At 43.5% G+C, this 24612-nt stretch overlaps 1 protein-coding gene across 1 annotated transcript in view; it reads left to right on the top strand.

Moving 5' to 3' along the window:
• The first annotated feature begins 1005 nt into the window (after nt 1-1005).
• PCYOX1 (prenylcysteine oxidase 1) overlaps nt 1006-24612 on the top strand; it is a 34269-nt gene continuing 10662 nt past the window's right edge. The window contains exons 1-3 of the mRNA XM_088470830.1: nt 1006-1210; nt 9462-9668; nt 21466-21640. Coding sequence (XP_088326956.1) covers nt 1123-1210; nt 9462-9668; nt 21466-21640 — 470 coding nt within the window. The 5' untranslated portion in view covers nt 1006-1122. The remainder of the gene's footprint in view (nt 1211-9461; nt 9669-21465; nt 21641-24612) is intronic.

Below are 24612 nucleotides of genomic sequence, written 5' to 3'. Positions count from 1 at the left end.
CCGGAGTCCCCATAATACTTGTGGACAATCCATATGTATATCCAGGTTACGGCGTGTAAAAAATAAAAACCTTTGCCAACAATGATCCCTATACCCACCCATGTACAGTTCAGGAGGGTTGCAGCTAATGCAGCATTTAAGTTGTTGCTTGCTGTCCCTGGCCCTCATTCAGAGCCGTACGCTCTGAGCAGAGCGCACGCTCTGAATGAGGGCCGGCCTCCATTTTCATGGAGCGTCCTCCTGGACGCTCGTATAGCTGTGGGTCACCACCCACAGGCTATACGAGCGTGCATTGTGATGGTCGCGATGGTCGAGACCATCGCGACCATCGAATTTGCGAGCCGGAGCCTGCGGTTGAGGTTTTCAACCGCAAGCTCAGGAGTGATTTTGGCTCTATCAGAGCCAAAATCACTCCCACTGACATCACTAGTGATGTCAGTGGGCCGGCTTCTGACGGGAGGCGTTCCCGTGGGAACGCCCCAGTCAGGGAGGCACGCCCCCGTCACGCCCACCAAAGGGGGCGTGCTGTCAAGCAACATTGACAGCACGCCCCCTTTGATCGGACACAACGAGCGAAGGACTTTCCTTCGCTCATCGCGTCTGGCGCATGCGCACGACGGAGCTCCCTCCGTCGGCGCATGCTCAGTCCATAACATCGACCCACTTGCGAGCGGACAGCCGCTCGCGAGTGGGTCTGAATCAGGCCCCCAGTCACCTGCGGTTACCAATAGGATTGACGCTAGATCCTATGTGGCTAAAGGACCTCCTTACCAATAGGGAACGCATTGGGGAAAGACTGGGTGACCTTACATGACCTCTTGGACACAAGCCCTATTCCTTTACGTTGTTTCACATGCGTTTTCCCTGGTGTTGGTTCCTCCGGTGGGTACGAGGCATGATGCCACCGGTCCGCAGCCCTGGGAGAGGGGTAAGTACGGACTATACGGAGACATAAATATCAGTAGGGTGGTGCAATAGGACACGATGTGGGAGGAAACAAAGAGCTACTATTGGGCAGCAGGATGTGAGGTGTGATTAGGGTGGGGGGCGGCAGTGACAGCAGGCAGGAAGCAGCAGCGCATGCGGGGTGTACAGTCAGTGAATGACTGATCCGGAGACGCCATGAAGTTTGCAGCCGCTGTCCCCTTCCTCCTGTGTAGCCTGCGGTGTGCAGCGACAGCCGAGCTGCGGCACCCACCCGGCAAGATAGGTGAGAGTGCACGGGGTGTGATCCCGGTGTCAGGTAGCAGTTGCTACAGCCTGGGGCTGGTGGGACCTGCAGTAAGAGCCGCCAGATGGTACATGAGGAGGAAACACAGTGTAATGTAAATGTTATTAGCCAGGTACATAGAACCTGTGTAACATGAAGTCAGCTAGGCATATGTAGGAATACAGTGTAACATGAGTAGGTGCAATCGTGTGCACAAAGGATGAATGCTCTCTGCAGAGTACATGGATATAATCTGTTCACAGAACAGATTATATGTGTCCATTTAAACTTTTGTGTGTATGTATCTTAGTGGGTACTCTGGAGGTCATTCAGATCCGCTCGCTGCTGCCGATGGTATGCGTTGTGTATGCATTGTGCGCATGCATCGCAGTGTGCATACCTTAGCGAAGGTTCACAATGCGTTCGCTCGCTGCACATACACAGCCCGCAGAGTGAGTGACCGGGGAAGCCGTTGGTAGGTGGTAACAGGGGCTGGCCATTAAAAACGAGGCAGTGGAGGTGCAAACGCAGGCGTGCCTGAGCATCTCAATGGCGTTTTAGAGGTGTGCATAATTATAAGATAGCATCATAGTACACGTCACCTGGCTTGTCTCTACACTTAAGTGCTTGCGGAAGGGTATGGTCAACTTCAAGCGCTGTGATCGCATCCGATGTTACCCGATGTACCGATAGTTGCATACACTTACTGAACATGACATGCACAAGTGAGCGCCTTAAGACAGGCCGGTGGGTGTCTACATACTCTATATGATCGCTCTCTAAGAAATAGTGGGCGTTCTAACGCATTGCTGTGTGATTGCACTGCCTATGCAATTTGCATACACCTTCGTGCGATTAATCGCATCTAGCTGGCGTCTCTGAATCAGCTCATCTGCTCAGAAACGAGTGCATTGCTGCACATGTGTGTGTGCTCCTGTGATGCACAGGGGACATGGCATATGGGTGAGTTTCTGTGTGACACTAGCATCTTCATAATACAAAATACACCTAGAAGTGATAAAGGAAGGAGGTTTATAGAATTTTCAAAATCCCCTAATTGTTGTTATTTAACTTTTCTCCCATTTATAACACTTCTGGTCTCACTGGACATTATCCTAGTCCAGGCCTCTATGGTATCTGATTTATTTTATGACATGACAAGTTATTTAGTAGCTGAGTAACTTATGCTGCTAATAGAACGTGACAGCTTGTGACTGGTTACTGGCAGACAGCTGCAGGCCAATGTTGGCAGAATAGTGCATTGCACAAAATCTTCGCAAAAAAAAAAATAATAGACCAAAGAGTCACATTTTTAAAATGCCAAATTTATATATTTTTTGGCACATCAAATAAATAAACAAACAAAAAACCCAAACAAACCGGGCAGTGCTTTATTTCCAAACATGCATTGTAATTGTAAGCTAAAAACAATGAAATATATTAAAAGAGAGTGCATTGTCCTTCTAGTTATGCATTACTAATTATTACCCAAAGGCACATTTCTGTTACAAACCATCCCTCCATGCTGGACTGTGTGTTACATGGCAGCTCTCAATAATTGCTTTGTTGATTGATACTACTCAGAAGTACATTGTAGCAGCAAAACACTTTTGTAGTGCGGATGAGTCAGATGGAATGAAAGCTTATGGGAAGACCATTATAAACTACATATATCAGATTTTTGTATTTGCCTAGTCATCTGAGACTTTGATCTCTTACTTCAGAACACCCAAAGGATAAACCTCACCAGGCGCTAGCGTGACTCAAAATTCTAGTGGTCTAATAAGCAGTATCTGATACTTAAAGATTGGTTGCTTCTGCTAAGTATAAGGAGCTGAGCCTTATGAATATGGCAAAACAGAAAAAATCAAAAGGAAGAAGTGCGAACAAAAATTAGTATCATAATTTTAATCAAATATAAATATAAACTTGAATTAGATAAAACATAAAATAATCTCAGCTGATCCCAATGAACAACGGTATCATAAATAATAAATACAATGATAAGATACAAATTCAATAAAAACTGTATATATTAATATAAGCAATTGCCTACATATATAATAAATACTTTCTATCTCCCATGGAAAAAACAATTTTGAACCAATAAATGAAAGAAAATCTTCCACAATTCCTAAAACTAGTTATGAAGAAATCTTCCAGTTGCTAGGGTGGCAAAAATCCCTTATTGTAGGGAAAATAAAATATATATATATATATATATATATTTTTTTTTTTTCTTATTTTTTTTTCTGTGTGCACACAATAGGCTAATTTAAGGGAACTTCTCATAATAAGTGAGTTGTGCAGTTTCCTTTTTCTTTGATGCAGTCCTGTAGCACTTCTGTTGTAACAAGATGCAGACACAATTAGATAAAAACGCCTGCGATGTCTCAATCCACTGGCAACAGCCACCTTGTTTCAAAATCTGCAAGCTAGCTGTCAGGCAGTGATCGTTTATGAAGTGCTGGTACAGGTGAATGTGTTGTAGTAAAGTTTTAGTTCACCTTAACAGTGCAAACTGACAGCTTAGTAAATATATTGTAAAAGGTATGCCGGCTAATAACAGTGTTCAGTATGCCCTTCGTAAACGGCTGTGATCCACTGCACTGTGGAGCAGACCGTCGGTGACAGTGGAGCCAGGTGATATTTGATAAGTGCTGCTTACCGCTACCTCAAGCGGAGACCTCCAGAGGTCTATAGTGCTGCGGATGATTAATCCAGGGGAGTTCGGCTGCTAATGGACACTGTGAGCCGTAGAAACACTGCGCCAATGCGGTCTGAAAGGCTATTGCCCGCTCTGCTAGAAGAGAGCTGATATCAGGTAACATCCTCAGTTTAAACAGCCGAAGGGGTGGAGCTTTTAGGAATTGTGGCAGATTTTCTTTCATTTATTGGTTCAAAATAGTTTTTTTCCATGGGCGATAGAAAGTATTTATTATATATGTAGGCAATTGCTTATATTAATATATACAGTTTTTATTGAATTTGTATTTTATCATTGTATTTATTATTTATGATACCGTTGTTCATTGGGATCAACTGAGATAATTTTATGTTTTATCTAATTCAAGTTTATATTTATATTTTTATTTGATTAAAATGATGATACTAATTTTGGTTCGCGCTTCTTACATCAGAAGCCAGTTAAATGACAAGGTTTTTTTTTCGGTGTTTTATAGCTTTTTTTTTTTTTTTTTGTGTACATGATTCTTATAATCGATAATGGAAAACTAACAACTGATACATTTTTCTATATTAAATTGTTTTGAATTTTTTTCAAAGAGGATGTTCAAATTTGTCACCTGCATTAATCTTTTGGCAGCTCATCTGCACCTTGTAGAGTAATGCCACTAAGGTAAACTGTTCTGTCATTGTGTGTGTTCATACCAGGCCCTCATCTGATTCTTGCAGAATGCAAGCATGGAGGACTTTGCTGTTGTCTTCTGCAGACTGTACCGTTGGCTGAAGATGTTCCAGATTGAACAATACACACCGTAGATGAGGGCTGGTTTTTTGGCCTTTAATAAATTGCCCATCACCTTTGTCGAGACACCGTTTTAGCAGTTTTGCTCAGTAGCCCTGTCAGTTTCAAGCATTTTAGATGCTGCCGTTATACTTTCTCATCTTTGTTGCAGAAGCTTTGGACATACTGCCTGCTAGGTCTTAGGTCTCTGAAAATCGTGGAAGTTGTCAGAAACACCTGCTGTGCATTGCACTCCCCTCTTTTTGAGAGAGCATCTGCTGATTCTATCCTGTTGTCCACATACTGTGAGTGAAGTCTTCCTACCTGGGGTCCTTTGCTGCTGCCATGAGGTCTTTTGTTGGTTCCCCCAATTGTTCATAATCTTCTTGAAAATCATTTTGGCCAAAACCCATTCTCATGGTTACAGTGACTAAGGGGTCTATTTACTAAGCAGTGTTAGGAGACAGAGTGAAAAGTGATAAGGTGCCAGCCAATCAGCTCCCAACTGTCATTTTTCAAACACAGCCTGTGAGATGGCAGGTGGGAGCTGATTGGCTGGCACCTTATCAATTTTCAGTCTGTCTCCTAACACTGCTTAGTAAATAGACCCCTGAGACATTTTGCTCTGGCATGGTGTAATCCAGGTATGTAGGCTACTGAGAGAAATTCAAGGATGTCTTCTGCCCATTGCATCAATGGTCTGACTGCTCTCATTATAGCTTGACTTCTGGTGCCTGCCTCGTTGATGCATGGGTACTACTAGCCAATTATCTGCATGAATTCTGACATGATGTCCTTAAATAATTATCCAAGACTAGAGACCTGCTTTGAACACCGCAATCATTTCTTGGACATCTGATGGCAGTATGACTACACATTCTTCCTTGAGCTGTTGGGTGATCGCAGTGTACCCTCCTACCGGTATTGCTGGTATTTGTAATCTTGATGATCTGTTTGATCTGCAAATGCTTTTCCTATGGTCAGTGTGACTTCTTTTATCTCGCTTCTCTTGATAATGAAAATTTCAACATCTCTGAAACAAAGTCACATGAAGTCTTGCCCATGGAATGATCTCTATGGCTGCAGCCAGGATGGGTACAAGATGCCGGCATTTGGGATCCTGGCGTTCAAAATCTTAATGCCGGTATCCCGACGGGGTTAGGAAACCGACACCGATCGGTATCCTAACCCTCTCCCTACCCTAACACTCCCTCCCTGGTGCCTATCCTCTCCAACCCCTCCCGATAGTGCCTAAACCTAACCTCCCAGCACCCTAAACTTAACCCCCCCACCCCCACTAGTGCCTAATCAGTAACCCACACCCCCAACCTCGCTACTTGCCTTCGGGATGCCACCCCCTCTCCCTACCCTAACCCTCCTTTCTTGGTGCCTATAGCTAACCTCCCACTTAGTGCCTAAACTTAACCTCCCCTTCCCTGCACCCTAAACCTAACCCTCCTAGTGCCTAACCCTAACTTTAACCCTCCCCCTAGCTCCGCTTCTTGCCTTCGGGATTCCGGAAGGTGTCGGCATACTGGCGCCGGCATTCTGACCGCCAGAATCCCATCTGCCGGGATATTGAACGTATCCCCTGCAGCCATGAGACCTAGAACTTTTAAGAACAACTGTGCTGTGGCTCAGGGACATGTTCATAGCCTTAGAGCATCTTGTTTCTAGGGACAGAAATGATCACCCTTGTAGTATGACTAGACAAACCTCTATTTATTTCTGTCTCTGGGATTGTTGTGACACTTTACCGTTTGCTATTCCAACCATGTTGTTTTAGAACTTATATGAATCCATGCTTTGGTTTTGAATGCTGCTTTTCTGAATACTGCCTTTATCAAAATATAATTGCCTTAAGGCTACAGCAGGGTTTCCTCTTGTATTAACTTGCAATTACTGCCATCAGGACTTTTGTGATCTAGTTGGTATTCCCACCACAGCTCTAGCTGTGTGGAGTTTGTATATTCTTCCCGTGCTTGTGTGCGGTTCCTCTCACAATTGATTAAAAAAAAAAATATTAGATTAATTTGCTCCTGACAAAAAAATAAAAAATTAACCTTAGAGTGTATGCGTTTTTACATGTGGTGGGGAATATAGATTGAACGCTCCACTGGAGCAGGTACTGATGTGATGGCCAATTATTTTCTGTAAACTACTGCAGAATGTGCGCTATATACATAACTGTTAAGAAATAAAATAATAAATAAATGCATCCTTAATGTCTGCTACTGCATTCAGGAGAGACTGAATGGACTCCAACTCTAATGTCCTGGTTCTTCTATACGAGTGTCTGTAAATCTACAAACATACAAAACTCTTTGAAGAGTAACTTTGATAACTACTTCTTGGTTCATCAGAACTGCAAAACATGGCAGTTCTTCCCAGTGGTATCTGTGAATCTAGTTACCCAGTGGAAGTTCCACGAATCTCAATGTATAACGTCCCATAACTGTTGTTAAGACACGTGTCTCTCATTAAGGTCCATTCCTATGAAGATGTGCTGTTTTTCAGCTACTACTTTAAAGTTCATTTGTTTTGTTTTTTTTAGAGGTACTTCACGGTCCAAATATAGCCCTCTTTCAGAATGTCCCTGACTGCTGCCAAGCAGACAGGTACAGTATGTTAGGCCCAGATTGCTTAATATGTCCTAACCACCACCCTTTCTATGTCTAGGCTTGTCTGCAAATAGGTTCTTTCTTTCAGACCACATCTGCTAAAGAGTATCTTCAGTTACAATCCACCATGTGATTCACCCCAGACATCGCAGCTGTTCCTCACTTTGCAGCAATTTACACATTTATCAGAATATTGCTTTGGGAGGCACTTGTCTCGGGCTTATCTAGCCAGGGCCCCTTATTCCTTTGCAATCTTGTCTTTGACCTTTTCTTGAGTTGGGGGTCTCTGTAGTATGAGATGATCTTACCCTGAAGAAGAGAGACAAACTATGAAACTCCTAACTGTATAGAATATTCAAATAAAAAAAAATTCACTGTGGCTTATCCTGGGTTGCACACTTGGGACGTCTTTACCTCCCGTGTTTTCAGACCTCTCGTGTCCACAAAGTGAATTTAAGGAAAAAAAACAAAACACTGGCATGTACAGCTGCTGCAAAAACATAGATTGTTATGTATGCCCTCAGCCCATCCAGTTAGAATGTGTAGGCCTTAGAGTTTTTCTGTGACAGGCGGTTAGTTCCATCAGCTTGCCATATCTACTGGTTACTTACCTTTTTTAATTCTAACTCCCTCCTTCACCAGTCCATATCCAGGAGACCACCGAGAGAAGCCCACGCCTGCCTGAACACCTCAATGATTATTCCCCAGGCAGGACCACTTCTGGAATTTTTACCATAAATTGAGCTGTGTGCAGGGCTGTCAGAGAGATCCTAAATATTCAGGGCTTTGACATTTAATTATTAGCTGTCGGACACCATGAGAGATCACTGAAAAAAAATGACAGAGGAATTCCCTATAAAAAAAATCTTTATAGATTTGCAAAGATAACTATAAAGGTGGGTACACACCTGACAGATCTGCAGATGATGGTTGTTCATGCACACTCAACAACCATCATCAGCGGTCCCACCCGCCAGGGGTCGCTTTGCGGCCCCCCTCCCCGGCGGCTTCTGCAGCAAGTGTACGGGCGGTCAGCTGACGTCATCCACGGACATATTGTCTGGACACACGGGCACACAATATATCAGCCATTGAATTGAACAGACGATATGTTGGCCAGTGTGTACCCAGCAGTAGCCTACTTGGCTAGGTCCGTAATTACCCACAGACAGAAATTGTGGACACATGAGCTGTTGGGGGCATGTGAGTGCTGAATTTATGAAATGCTCATGTGGATCATTTCCATTATAAAACTCTTTCATTAAAGTGATGATCCTGAAATATTATGAAGACTGTAAAGTGCTGTGGGGTATGCTGGTGCTACATAAGCAAACATTAATATAACAATGATAATTATTATAAATTAAGTGGACTGAGAATGTTGCTAGCCAATAGTTTAACTAATGTCCCTTTTTATAGAACAATGCACGACATTCTAACACCCGACACCTGTCACAACTCGTGCAGTTCCTCTTTCCTGTTTGGGGTGTCGCTTTCTGCTCTGGTGCTTCTAGCACACTATGCTGAGACAACAAACTGCTGAGATACAGAGCAGAGTGTGACACCCCAGACAGGAAAGTGCATGTGTTGTGACAGGGTGCTAGAATGAACACTACTACTGAATTGACCTCACTCCTGCTATTTGAAAAAAAAAAAAAAAGATAAAGCCATTGACATACTTTACATTAAAATCAAGTTAGTATTGAAGTTACAAGGTGTCAGAATATGTGACTGTAACCATGTATATTGAATAAAGAATCATTTGCTTAGGCCAGAGGTTCCCAAATTCCACCATTACAGTCCACGGTTTAGGGATATCCATGCTTGAGCACAGGTGACTTAATTAGTACCTCAATCCATTTGATTTAACCATCTGGACTCAAGCTTGGATATCCCTAAAATGTGGAATTTGGGAACCTCTGGCTTAGGCTATTACACTTAACGTGGAGACAGACATTATATGGACTAAACCAATATTTATTAACATACCACTGAGGTGACTTGTTTATCTTGTCTCGGTGACTAGTTCCTGGTAAATTGACGGGCTGAATTTCGTCCAGCTGATAAAATGGTAACTTCTGTTTTGTGTAAAATGACTAGTAAAATCTTACGTATTGGTGCACTTGTAAAAATCTGTTCTGTAATGCCGTTGTGCCCCCTCTAGCGATTGTGGGAGCTGGAATTGGAGGCACCTCTGCAGCGTATTTTCTGAAACAGAAGTTTGGAAAACATGTTCAAGTTGACATATTTGAAAAAGGAGATGTGGGAGGTCGACTATCTACCATGGAGATGGAAGGAAACCACTATGAAGCTGGGGGGGCCGTGATACACCCCCTGAATCTCCACATGAAAACTTTTGTCAAGGATCTGGGTAAGTACACTTGTGTAGGGTATTAAGTAACCAATTCACAATCAGACTTTATTACACTATCATTATTATTAATCTAACATGATTAAACTAAGTGGTAGTTGCTGCTTGAGGATCGTCAATGTGTTGAATGTTATTTTTATGTTTTATTTTTATTTTTTTTATGTATTTTTAATGTAAAGAAACTTTTATTAATCAAATGTGTTTTAAAGTTGACTTTTTTTTCTGTAGCTATACTAGAGCCTCTCAAATTTTTTATTCTTTGCAATTAATTTTTTTGAAAGTCAGAGAACGTGATTGCCAGCGCCTTACTTACTTTTTCTTGGTCATTAAAACAATATAGATTAAATAATATATATCCACCAGCCATAACATTGATTAACATTGATTATTTTGTTACAGTGGCACCTGTCACAGGGTGGGATATATTAGGCAGCAAGTGAGCACTCAGTTCTTGAAGTCAATGTGCTGGAAGCAGGAAAAATGAGCAAGCGTAAGGATCTGAGCGACTTTGACAAGGGACAAATTGTGATGGCTAGACAATTGGGTCAAGTAATCTCCAAAACATCAGGTCATGTGGTGTGTTCTCGGTATGCAGTGGTTAGTGCATAACAGAAGTGGTCCAAGGAAGGCAACTTGTGAACTGGCGATGGGGTCATTGGTGGCCAAGGCTCATTGATGCACGTGGGAAGTGAAGGCTAGCCTGTCTGGTCCTATTCGACAATAGAACTACTGTAACACAAAGTGCTGAAAAAGTTTAATGCTGGGGTCAGAACACAGAGTGCATTAAAGCTTGCTGCGTAGCCACAGAATGGTCAGATTTCTCAGGATGCACTATGGGAAGAAGGCAAGCCAGCAGGAGGCAGTGTGATGCTCTGGGAAACCTTGGGCCTTGGCATTCATGTGGATGTTACTTTGACACATACAACCTTCCTAAACATTGTTGCAGACCAGGTACAGCCTTTCATGGCAATGGTATTCCCTGATGGCAGTGGCCTCTTTCAGCAGGATTATGTACCCCGTCACACTGCAAACATTTGATTAGGAATGGTTTGAGGAACATGACAAAGAGTTCAAGGTGTTGCCCAGATCTCAATCCGAGTGGGCAACTGTGGGATGTGCTGGTATAATAAGTCCGAGCCATGGAGGCCCCATCATGCAATCTGCTGCTAATGTCTTGGTGCCAGGGACTTGCAGTCAGGGTAGGCAGGGGAGGCAGTGCCTCCCCTGTCATACTCCTGGCATTTGATATAAAAATGATTAGAATAATACAAAGAAGATATTTATAACTTATAAACATCTTCTTTGTTTATTGTAATAATTTTTATAGCTAAAGGTGCCGAAACACACTGGACGATTTTAGGCACGATTTGCATGAAAACTATGCATCAGCACGGTACATCGTTTAAAAAACGTGCAAACCGTGCAGCTTCCAGAAACGATAACGATCCGATGCGCGGTCCCGCGGGTCGTTTGTCGTATCTTCAGAACTTAGCTACTGCAGGTAAGATCTGGCAATCTTCTTAACGATGCACTGGAAATCATTAAGGATGCACGATAGGTCGTTAGTCACATTGCACAGTTTAGCAAGATCTCGTCTGTCCTTCAGTGCCGGTGAGTTGCCTGGGGAGTTCAAAGAAAATCATTGACTACATTGTATCTTTTGCGAGTCGTCCAGTGTGTGGCCACCTTAACACTCGCCAGCTATGTGGAGCTCCCTGGGACTGCAGGGAGATGAGAGATGAAGCAGCAACAGCTCAGCCTAGCTTCTGTATAGTTACACTTCTTGCAGAGCTGGGCCACACCACAGGCAGTGAGCTGCACAGAAAGAGAGCTAAGAGAGGCATGCCTCTGAGTATGGGGGGGTGTTCCTTGAGCACTGATGGATACCTTGGATGTGTCATGTGACCAGGAAGTGCACTGCAGTGTTTAGAGATCAGAGCTCAGCAGCAAGAGAAGACAAAGTAATGCAGGTAGGAGTATCAAACAGACACTGAAGCTTAGTGTAGTGAGGGGAGAGTTACAGTGAGTAGGGGGTGAGACAGGCTCCCAGCACTCAGACCCATCTCCATGTGTGCCTCCCCAGCCAATGACCTCGTCGCACGTCACTGCTTGGTGCCAGATACCACATGACAACTTCAGAGGTCTTGCGGAGTGCACACCTCAGTGGGTAAGGCCTGTTTTGGCGGCACGAGGGGAGCCTACATAATTTCTGGCTGATGGGAGTAATATATCTCTCTCCTTAGCTGACTTGGGTAACCGTTAAAAATTTATTTACTATTTTTGCACTTTCCTTTCACAAATTAAGAAGCAATTTTCCTGTTCTCTGTTTTCCATAAATGCCCCCATGAAGTGCAGTATAGGATACAGGGGCGAAACTAGGGTGGTGCGACCAGTGCCATGGCGCAGGGCAGGGGGTGTTCGGCCCTGGTAATTTTCTGTATGTTATCATACTCACTTGTATTATTATTTTATTATTATTATCGTTTATTTATATGGCGCCACAAGTTTTCTGCAGCGCCTTACAAAGTACATAAACAAATAGATTGATTTACAGTGACTTACAGTACAATACAATACAATACATTACAGGACATGGATAATATACATTGCTACATTCACGACCATAACACCCAGAGAAGCAACAATGCAAAGCAATCAAGTGTTAGGTGCCCTGGTAGAGAGTAAGAAGTAGATGAAGGTATAGTAAGGAGATGCACAAGAGGGTAGAGGGCCCTGCTCATAGGAGCTTACATTCTAAGGGGGAGGGACAGACAAACAGGGATGACACAGATGGGGTAGGCAGGGAGGAAGGAGTATGTAGCAGCAAGTTAAGATGAGAGCAGGAAGGCTTTGATGAAATAGTGGGTCTTGAGAGCCCGTTTGAAGGATTGTAGAGAGGTGGAGAGTCTGATGGGAAGCGGGAGAGCGTTCCAAAGGTGGGCAGCAGCACGGGCAAAATCTTGGAGGCGGGAGTGGGAGGAAGTAATCAGCTGGCATGAAAGGCGGTGTGCATTTGTTGAACGAAGAGGGCGGACAGGAGAGTGAAGGGAGATGAGATCAGCGATGTAAGTGGGAGAGGAATGGCTGAGGGCTTTGTAAATGAGCGTGAAAACCTTAAATTGGGTTCTAAAGGGGAAGGGGAGCCAGTGGAGGGCTTGTAGGAGAGGGGAGGCAGATGCAGAGCGTTTTGAGAGGAAGATGAGCCGAGCAGCAGCATTAAGGATAGACTGGAGAGGAGAGAGATGGGATTTGGGGAGGCCAGATAGGAGAAGGTTACAGTAGTCCAATCTGGAGATGACCAATGAGTGTATGAGGGTTTTAGTGGCATCCTGGGTGAGAAAGGGTCTAATCTTGGAAATATTTTTAAGATGAAAGTGACAGGACTGTGAGAGATTCTGGATATGTGGTTTGAAGGAGAGGGATGAGTCCAGGATAACTCCAAGACAGCGCACTTTGGGGCTAGAGGAGATAGTTGCGCCATCAATTGATAAAGAAATGGTGGGAAGTGTGGTTATGTAGGGGGGGAGGGAAGATGATTAGCTCAGTCTTAGACATATTAAGTTTAAGAAATCGCTGGGACATCCAGGAAGAAATGGCAGAGAGACAGTTGGAGACACGAGTGAGGAGAGAGGGAGAGGTGTCAGGGGAGGAAAGGTAGATTTGAGTATCATCAGCATAGAGATGATATTGGAGGTCAGAAGAGCTGATTAGTTCACCTAGTGAGGATGTATAGAGTGAGAAAGGAGAGGTCCAATAACAGAACCTTGGGGAACACCCACTGTAAGAGGCTGTGGGGGAGAAGAGGAGTCATGAGAGGAGACAGAGAAGGATCGGTCAGAGAGGTAGGAGGATAGCCAGGAGAAGGCAGTGTCACGCAGACCAAGGGAGTGAAGGATTTGCAGAAGGAGAGGGTGGTCCACAGAGTCAAAAGCAGCAGAAAGGTCAAGGAGAATGAGCAGAGAGTAGTGGCCCTTGGATTTAGCAGCAAGGAGGTCATTGCTGACTTTTGTGAGGGCAGTTTCAGTGGAGTGGAGAGAACGGAAGCCAGACTGAAAAGGGTCAAGGAGGGAATGAGAGGAAGAAAGGTGGTAAGGCGCTTGAAAACAGCACGCTCAAGGAGCTTGGAAGCAAAAGGGAGGAGAGAGATGGGACGGTAGTTGGAGAGAGTGTTGGAATCAAGGGTTGGTTTTTTTTAGTATGGGGGAGACAAGGGCATGTTTAAATGCAGACGGGACAGTGCCTGATGATAGGGAGAGATTAAGGAGGTGGGCAAGATGGGAGCAGGCAGAAGGAGAGAGGTAGCGGAGGAGACGTGAAGGGATAGGGTCAAGGGGGAGGTGGAAGGGGGGGAGGACTGGATGAGGGACATGACTTCCTCTCCAGATACAGGGGAGCAGAAAGTTAGAGTTGGTAGAATTGAAGGAGAGGGGTGATCTGGGAAGAGAGGAGGTGGATAGCAGGGGGACTGGTGGGATATGACGTCCTGACGTATGGAGTCAATTTTAGATGTAAAGTAGGTAGCAAAATCAAGGGCAGAGAGCAAGGAGGGGAGGCGAGGAGGGGGTGGGCGGAGGAGGGAGTTGAAGGTGGTGAAGAGACGTTGGGGATTTGAGGACTGAGAGGAGATGAGGTTCTTGAAATATGACTGTTTAGAAAGGGAAAGGGCAACACTGTAAGATGAGAGCATAAATTTGAAATGGAGAAAATCAGCCTTAGAGCGTGATCTTCTCCATTGTCGCTCGGCAGTTCGCGAGCACTTTTGCAGGTATCTGGTGCATTTGGAATGCCAGGGTTGAGGTGTAAATCTGCGGGGGTGAATAGTGGTCGCCGGAGCAACAGAGTCCATAGCAGAAGTAAGGGAGGTATTGTATAGAGAAATGGCTTGTTCAGGGCAAGAGAGAGAGAGGATAGGGGAGAGAAGTGAGTCAAGCTGGGAAGAAAAAGAAACTGTGTCAATAGCATCAATGTTACGCTTAGTGATAGTGGCCATAGGAGGTAGAGGAAGGGAAGGAGAGAGGGATAGGTTAAAAGAGAGAAGGTGATGGTCTGAGAGGGGGAATGGGGAATTGGAGTAATCAGAAATATCACAACGGTGAGTGAAGACCAGGTCAAGTGAATGCCCACTCACATGGGAGGGTGAGGAGGTCCATTGGGAGAGACCAAATGAAGACATGAGGGTGAGGAGTTTGGAGGCAGAGGCTTCTGTGGGGATATCAATAGGAATATTGAAGTCACCTAGGATGATAGAGGGAAGGTCAGAGGAGAGAAAGTGAGGAAGCCAGGAAGCGAAGTTGTCAATGAATTTGGAAGGAGGGCCAGGGGGACGGTAAATAACAGCTACTCTAAGGTGAACTGGTTGGAAGATGCGTATAGCATGAACCTCAAATGTAAAGAAAGTAAGAGATGGTCCAGAGGGTAGGAGTTGGTAGGAGTAACCGGGGGATAGAAGGACCCCTACCCCACCACCATGGCGACCCCCAGGCCGAGGGGTATGAGAGAAGATGAGGCCCCAAGAGGAGAGAGCAGCAGGGGAAGTGGTGTCAGAGGGTGAAATCCAGGTTTCAGTAATGGCTAGGAGATGCAAGTTTTTAGAGATGAAAAGGTCATGGGTGGGTACGAGTTTGTTACATACTGATCTGGCATTCCAGAGGGCACAGGATAGAGGGAAAGTGTTTGTGGGAGAAATGTGAATTAGATTATTTGGGTTGCTGTAGCGAGAAGGTGAGTTTAATATGGGTGGCCGAGATGAATGTAGTGGAGAGATTATGTGGGGACAAGTGCTGGGAAGGGAACCTGTAGGTGGTTGGCAGGGAGGGAGTTTAATATGATGGGGGTGACATGGAGAGGAGGTTTGGAGGAAGGATTATCAGTGGGGTAGTAGGACAAAGGAGCGGTAGAAGAGAATGAAAGTGTAGTAGTGGGAGAGGAGAGGGAGGACGGCAGACAGAGGAGGGGAGATAAAGGAAGGAGGAGGTGGAGGAGACAAGGGGGAAATGATATAGGAGGAAAAAGTGGGTAGAGCAGAGTATTAGGTAGACAGTGATTGGAGGGGGAGGTACACATGATAATGTTGTTTAAGAGTTGGGTAGGGGGAGGAAAACTAGATGTAGGAATAAGGTATGCGTGCAGAGAAGCAAGTAATGGTACAATGTAGGAAAATGTGCCTTCAAAATTTCCAAACTATTATTGAGCACAGGAAAAGAGGAGAAATGGAATATAAAAGTAAACTGAATTAGAAGACAGATGACAGGCTAGGAAAAGAAGAGAGGTGGGAAGATATTATTTCTAATACATATACTAAAATTGGCACTGAATACAGTAAGCTATGAGTTGTTTGTGAAACGAGCGAGTCAGTACAAATAATAGCAGGTGTAAGTTCTTATAATGAGCAAACAGAGGCCAGTGAGGATTGTCCAGGTGATGCAGACAGCAGTTGCTTGTAGTGTAGATATCGTGAACTTACATTTCTTGATTATACTTTGTCCATATGTTCGTGTTAAAGAATAGTTTAAGGTTAGAGTGGTCTCCTTCAGTTTAACTTCGGTTTAATGCCGGTATAATGCCGAATTCGGTAAGAAATGCACTTTTACAAATTATGCACGTCTAATAATTATGCCTTACTCAGCCCAGGGGCCTTCAGTCTTGATATGAACTTAAATAGTCAGTGCTTGCATGTGTATGCAATGAATCCAATCATCCCCCCAATACCCTCCCACTAATATGGCTAGCAATAAATGTCCTAACATAAACAAACAGTGAATGCCACAAAGCTAAGATAAATAATAATTAAAAATTAGACGATCTGCAGCAATGAGGTTACCTAGTTTGCAGTCCACTTTTCAAATAATTTAAAAATTAGATGTGACCGGACGCCTTTCGCCTAGGCCGTCCCTGGTCACGGGTTAGCGCTTTTGGACTCCCACTCACCGTCAGTGACTGCCTGTAACTGACTCTGCCCACTGCGCCGTGGGCGTTTAACGATGCTGCCACTACCAAACTCTACCGTTTGGAACCGCTTTTTACGTACAGTCAGGCTCCTACGTCGGCGCCTGGAACCGCTTCTGCTGCGTATGCGTTTGACTAACTGCGGACACACCTCCTGTTTGGTGTCGGCTGTTCCCACCTGATCCCTCGCAATGGACCAGGTCTGCCCGGTAGCTTGGCAGAGGGCTTGAACTTGGAGACACGGACCTCTTACCCAGAACAGCAGGAGAACGGAATAGCGTTTTGCGCAATTCTGTTGGTCGCAGGATTGAGTCAATTGGTAAAGGCAAACAGTGTTTGTTTGCTCAATGTCTTAAAGAAGATCTTCCCTTCCGTCTGAAGGGGAATATCACACAGAAATCAAACAGCAATTCTCCACAAAGGATTTTCAAAGATGTACACATACAGGAATCTTATCAGCAGGTCTCCTCCACACAGAAGTTACAGGGTTGTACACATACAGGGCTCACAGGCCCTCTTTTTATGTCATTCTTACACACAACATCACAGGGGGACAAATCCACCCTGTGTTCCCTCTAGCCAATCATACTAGCTCAGAAAACATAAATTAACAACATATTACATTTCAAAGGAGTCACTCAATATCCTCCTTCCTAATCCACCATCCAAACTTTAAACACAACTGATTTATCATACATTATACTGTCTCCTAAAATGTTGATATAACATTTCACAGGAAATGGTAAATGACATTCATCCTTATCAGTTTGGCATTTCCAACCTTAACACATTCAGCTTTTAGAAGTGGCATCCAAAAGGATCTTCTTAAAAACAAATTAATTGTCTTTTCAAAAGGAAGTTCTGTATCTGAAGTGTTTGGCTATATGACACCATTCACACCTTCACACAGAGAACTTTCAGCCAGAGTTCACTGACCACAACAGGTCTTCCTATTCATCAGACCTCCTGCTAGTTTCTGCAGACACAGAGGCTGGTCATGTCATATTCAGGCATATATTCAAGAAGTGCATTTTCTCTACAAAATATACATTTAAACCATATAGTGCATAGCCTATTAAACATATGTTGCTTCATGCACTAATGCATTGCAGATCAGCTGCAGTGCATTACAGCAATACATTTATACTTTAATACAGTTTATTATAAACCATGTGCAGTGTGCTTTTACACTGTCCTTTTTAAAAATGGCGCAATGGCATGAGGGTTAATCCCCTCAATGCCTTGGCAGCCAATTTAATCACGTGTGGTCGGCCTCCGGCCACACTTCTCCCCTCCCCCTCAAGCGGATTTGGCTCCTGGTCCCGCAGTCTCTTGGGTTCAGGGAAGCTACCTGGGGGGCTTCGGCTCCGGCCTGGACAGTTCATCCATATTGCAGTGGGCCTTTCCTTGTCTGTGCACAATGTCCAAATAATCACACTGAAGTCCAAGGCTCCACCACAATAGTCTGTCAGTTTCCTTTTTGGGGGGCCAGTCGCACACATAGTGCCGAAGGTGGTCCAATGCCCAAACAATTGCCAACCACTGTGTTCCAATTGTGGCATACCCCACCTCCCACTGTAGCAGTATCCTGCTCAAACACTTGTAGCTTTCTCTTATGTCCCCAGCAACTCCTGACCTCACCTATCTCTTCCCTGGTCCTTCCCCATAAGGCCATGGTCCTTTTTCGGATGAGCGTTTTATTTCCCTCTTTGGGACATAAAATAGGGAGGGTGGGGGGGGGGCAATGCTCTTTCTGGCACAGGGCACCGAAAAGTCTAGTTACGGCTCTGATAGGATATAACATGTATCTGAGAGAATTTTTTGTGAGCTGCCATCAAAATTGCCTGATGCTTTACATGGGACTACATTTTAAAAAAGAAAATCTAAAAGAATCTGCACAGCTTGATTACTTCCGATACAGTAGTTACACAATTTGTAACAATTGTTAAATGTTATTTTTAACAAGCTTGTTATACTCTATGGGGGTATATTTACTGAAGTGCGGGTTTTTAGAAGTGGAGGTGTTGCCCATAGCAACCAATCAGATTCTACTTAACATTTATCTAGCACCTTCTAGAAAATAATATTTGGAATCTGGTTGCTATGGGCAATGTCTTGACTTCTAAAAACTCGCACTTTTAGTAAATATACCCCTAATGCTCTTTTCACACACAACAGTTTTGTCTGCACGGAAAAATAAGTCATGTTTTTTTTCCGTAGAGTGTTTGTTTGTAGTCAAACACAGAAATACATACATGCTTTCAGACGGCACGAATACGGTTGCTGTGTTACACCCATGAATGACCACTGTCTAGGACGGCTGCCGTCCACAGTCTTCAAAAATAACATTAAACACGGCACAAAACCTTTTCTTGTGAAAAGTGACACACAGAATAAAACCCTTAATTTTTATTTTATGTCCGGACAAAACCGTTTTTGTGTGTGTGATAGCCCTAAGGAAGTTTGCAACAGAAAAGGTGCGTACACACTATACAGATATATCTGCAGATGATTGTTGTTCATACACACTGAATGGCAATCATCTGTGTCTGGCTGCGGGTCCCGGCGGCCATGGGGCGTGTCGAGAGCGTGTCCCACCCCCTTCCCGCGGCTGCCGCTGTGTGTGTACAGGCGGTCTGCAGACCGCCCATACACACCTGCCGATGGACAGATATGTCTGCAGACATATCTGTCCATCGGCTGTGCAGCACAGCCAATGCTATATGTCTGTGAACGACGACGTTCACCGATATATTACAGTGTACACACTGGCCGACGGGCAGCAGATATATTGGCCGATCAATTGATCGGCCAATATATCTGTCAGTGTGTACCCAGCATTAGAAACCTTACCTCTTAAATTGATAAGATTCTAGATTCATTAAAGCATCAATGAGATACCTAGAGAGTTGTTATTATTGCCTCATACCTTTCAACTACACATTAGTGAGCACTTCGTATTCGGCAAATGTTCCTAGAGGTTGGACCACTTGGCATACAATTTCCCAAAAAGTTATTATACTATTGTCACCAAACTCTGGTATTTTTTTTCTTTATATATATATATATATATTATATTAATTACAGATTATTTATAATTTTCTACTAAATTTGTCAGGATATATTTAGTTATCGCTATACATTTCATTTCTACAGTTCTTTATCATATTTTTTGTTATCACCCAATCCTGCCAAACTGTGTATTTTTTCAGATAGCGAGTTAGGGGAGCAGTGTAAAATGTAGAATTTGGGGAAGCTGGTGGAGAGTCTGAACACCAGACTCTAGGTATCAATCTAGGTGGAATTGCTCTTTAATTGCTTTCTTGTAGGACTGTACTATCTGTGTGCTTAGACGCTCTCTCTTTGCTTCAGGGTCATGCGTTGCTCTTTACCATAGACTGCTGGTTTCACCTATTTTCTCCCAGCTGTAGAGTTTCGCTCAACAGAAGGGGAGTAAATTGGCTATTTATGGAGAGAGGAGGAACTTATTTCCTTGTTTTGTCCTAGCACCTTTGGAGATCTCTACAGGTTAAAACTCACATTTCACAGGATAGACATAAAGAAAGTAGTTTGGTAAATCACCGCCTTTACTTATGGTACTTCTTGGAAAAATGTATATGGTTGGGAACCACTGCCTTAACATGGCCACACTTGGAGCTAGATACATTTTTAATGAAGTACATTTTCCCTGGGCCTCTCAGGACAGTGGACCCACTGCTAAATATCCAAGTAATAGAGCCTGGTTAGGGGAGAGTTTATGTCACAGTGTCCTAGGAAGACTAGCAATCACTTGTTTTAAAGAGGGATATGAGGGTCTCCAACAGGGTTGGGCTGGCCCAGAGGGGTATAGGGGAAGTCCCCGGTGGGCCCCACTGCCTGTGGGCCCACCCCCTTCTCTAGGTGCCAGGTTTCAGACCCCAAATTATATATTGTTACACTATTACACAATCAGTTACCTGGTGGAGCAGGACCAAGGGGGCTTGGTTCACTTCTATAGAATCTACAGCAAGATTTGCGTAATGGTTAGCCAACAGTCTGTGGTGGCAGGCCACACCCCCTCTGGTGGATGACCACTCCCCTTAAGCATGGGCCCTTACCACTGATTATCCCGGTGGGCCCCTCATGCTCCAGTCCAACACTGGTCTCCAAGCTATTAAAATCCTGGACCCATCTAACATTGGGTCAAGCCCTATACTTAATCCTAACCATAAATCTGAACCTATTCTGATTCTAAACAAAGATGTAATTCTGCCATGTCTATGAGGACCTACTGATGTGACAATATACTTGGGCCCTACCAATGTCTTAAACTATCCCAGGGGGAGATGTATCAAGCCTTGGAGAGTGATAAACTGGAGAAGTTGCCTAAAGCAACCATTCAGCTTCTAAATGTCATTTTTTTTTTTTTTTAAGCACAGTCTTTGAAATGACAAACTGGTCGATTACTTTGAGCAACTACTCCGCTATAATACTCTCCAAGGCTTGAGACATCTCCCCCGGTAGTGTTTTAAGAGATTATGATGGAATATCTTTTGGTTGTTTTTAACATAATTTCCAAAACTTTGCTGAATTTGGGAGTGTACAATGACCAGCAGCCCCTATCAAAATGATTATGATTTAACATCCTGTTAATTAGGAATGCAGTAAAATCTTGTCTGCCACTGACCAAGCTCTTTACGGGTCTGGACTCCGTCTGCCGACTACACTAAATGGGTCCTTCATGGCCGACAGCCAAACTCTCCAATCTGCTGATGTGGGCAGCTTTACACCTTGAATAAAGATTTGATAGGCAAAGGATGCAGATTAATTTTATAAGATATGTTCTATTACTATTGTCTGTTCTGTTCTATAGGACTCAATGCTCAGTCACCCTCAGGAAGTCTGCTCGGAATTTACAATGGGGATGAGTTTGTTTTTCAAGAGAGTGAATGGTACCTGATAAATGTAATAAAAATGCTTTGGTATTATGGACTCAACTTCCTTCGTATGCACATGTGGGTAGAAGACGTTTTGGATAAATTCATGAGGTATGTAGTGGACATTCTGTTGTCTGGTAAAGGAACTCTATAATCTGAATTGAATCCTTTTAAACTTTTATGTTTAGACATAACTGTTAGGAGCAGACTGTTTACCGTTTGTATGACTGACAATTTTTGTTTTATTTTTGGAGCTGTAGCTGCTTTATTGAAATGTGTTTGTTACGTAGCTATTATTTTGCAGGATAGTGAAACGTAGAAACAGTAATTACTAATAAGATAATCTGTATAAAGCTATGTATACTCAGCTCTGTTAGGGTTATAAGTGAATGGAGGAAAATCATAGAGTGACCATTCGCTTCTGTTGGAACTACAATGTGGACCTGCGCGCACTGGGCCTGTTTCAGAGACTGACGGTAATGCGATCGCAGTTGCGAATTCGTATGCAACAAAAATATGCTAATGTCTGCAAAAATCACCCGAACATAGACGCCCGCTGCTGCCTTCTTGCGTGCGACGACGCATACCTGCGTAAATATCTGTAACCTTGCCGCACAACGGCGGCCATCTTGGGAGCTCTTCAGACTTTCAGAGCTACGTATACACTTGCAGTGGCTAATTTATGCCCACTCATGTAACGGCATTTTTAAACGGACACATTCCTTCGTTTCTCAGACCAACCCCGTCTCCACCCACAAACGCTGATGACCTGTAACTCACTCTGCAATGTATTCCTATGTGCGAAATCTGAGCACTCGCAGTGCGGCTTATGCACAATGGCATACAATCACTCGATTTCGTATGTAATCACCTCTGCGTCCGTCTCTGAATCGGGCCCACAGTAATTCCAAATCAATAAAACTAAAATCTGAATTTGACATGTCATTGTCAAAACAATCTTAATAAAGATAGATTTTTTTTATTTTTTTTGAACATAAAATAAAAAAAAGGAAACTATTGTTTAGTACAATGTGTTTTATAAAAATAATGAAAAAAACTAATTCAAAGTTCAATTATAAAATGTATTTATCTGAATGGGCTACATATGGCACAAAGTGTATTTATTTACAAATTTTTCTTCTGATATTTCTGAAAAACACATTATAGCTATGGAAACTGAGGTTTTGAGGTTATGATAAAGTATTTTTTAAAGTACACCCAGTGCCATTTTATGATTCAGTAATGCACACATTTGTTAGCTACTAGTTTCAGAAAAACACCACTAGAGCAAAAAAAATATTCAATATTTAACAGCATGTACTGCAGGCAGGAAAAATTTCTAAATATACATAATATATGAACAGTTTCCTGGGAGCTGTTTAGATAGTTGTGGGAAAAATAGCATACTGCTGTGACCCAGTAGTTTTGCTTCAGCTGCTGGCCCTAATGGTGCATACACACGATCAGATTTTTCCTTCAGATATGAACGATAACGATTTAAAAATCGTTCAGTCGTTCATATCTGAAGGAAAATCTGACATATCTGACATGCCTGAACGATGGACGATCAACGATGCGCGTTCCCGTTTGTCAGTTAACGATATCTGACATCTGATGTGTTTGCAGTCAGACTTGGACGATTCCATTCATTTTAATGCAGTCAAAAATCGTTCAAATCGTTCAAAACTTTGGTAAAATCGTTCAAATCGTTCATCTGACAAATCTGACCGTGTGTACGCTCCATAAATGTTGCTTTTACTTTCCACTTTTAGACGTAAATAAGCTGCTCAGAAAGACAAGGAGAACTGACTTCAAGGATTTTATTTCTATTTAATCTTCAGATGGTTTTCTACAGACCCTAAATGTTTACTAGCTGCCTGAGAGTCTGCCCATCTGCCACCATCTAGGCAAAACCCATTAGTTTCAATGGTTAAGCATCTTTTATTGGAGGACACAATGGAGCAGAAATACCTCTTGTGTGACACCACCTGAATGTCAGTGGCTCCAATATGTAAATAAAATGGAGGAGAAGGACTCTAGCGGTGTAATGCGGTATATGACCAATGAGTATAGAAGTAGAATTATATAAGCCCTTTTGTTTTCATAGATCACAATGTTCTTGAGCCAAAATACACACTCGCTCAGAACTACTTTGCAGATAATTAGACCAAACACTTTTCTAATAATCAGAAACACTTACACTTGAGGTTAGTTTCCATTTGTATGTGAAAAACCATATTCAGAATATACCACATTTAATACTTGTATCTTATGTACACTAATATTGGTAAAAATGTGCAACAGGAGAGCTACTTCTAAAGCTGGGTACACATTAGATGTGTACCCAGCCTGATCTCATGAACGACGGGACACTCACTGCGGGTTTGCCGGCATCAGCAGGTGCATACACACTTGCCGCAGAGACGGCATGGGTTTAGCGGGAGCCATGCTGCATTCGGCAGCATGGCATCGCTAGCTACATCCTCAGATCTTTCTGCATGTAGAAAAACTCTGAGGATGCGACTGATGACCCACGGGAGCGCACGTCAGCGTTGTGCGTACACACTGGACGAAATTAACGATTTGTTGTTCCTATGCATTGGAATCTGCCAAATCGCTATAGTTTGCTGATTTTGTCATACGTAAGGTGGATGCAATTCCGGATGACTGCAGCAACTGTGTACTGATGTGACTATATGCCCATATTCTTAGGCATCTATGTGATGGCACCGGTCCACGCCTTCATCCGAGAGAGCAGCTGTCATTATTATCATAGTCACTTACAGCTACACCATGCTAGGTGCAGGAGGTTTGTCTAAATGTGGCGTCTACTTCGCATAAGCACAACTCAGAATAGCAAGTAACTCTGGCTACATGCACACGCCACACACACACACAAAACAGTCCCCTTGTGCACACTCGCATTGTTGCAACCCAGAAATGCCCATTCAGCAGTCACTGAGAAATGACGGAGGTACGTATGACTATGAATGATTAGGAGGTTCTCAAAGATGCATATGCAGTTTGCTAAATATCGTTAGATGTGGCCGCATTTGTGAATCCGATGATGTGAGTGTCCGGAA

Source organism: Taudactylus pleione, unplaced genomic scaffold (assembly GCF_031769625.1).
Source record: "Taudactylus pleione unplaced genomic scaffold, aTauple2 ptg000105l, whole genome shotgun sequence".
Taxonomy (NCBI): domain Eukaryota; kingdom Metazoa; phylum Chordata; class Amphibia; order Anura; family Myobatrachidae; genus Taudactylus; species Taudactylus pleione.
Note: the sequence above shows the minus strand (reverse complement) of the source record. Positions and strands in the feature narration are given on the sequence as shown.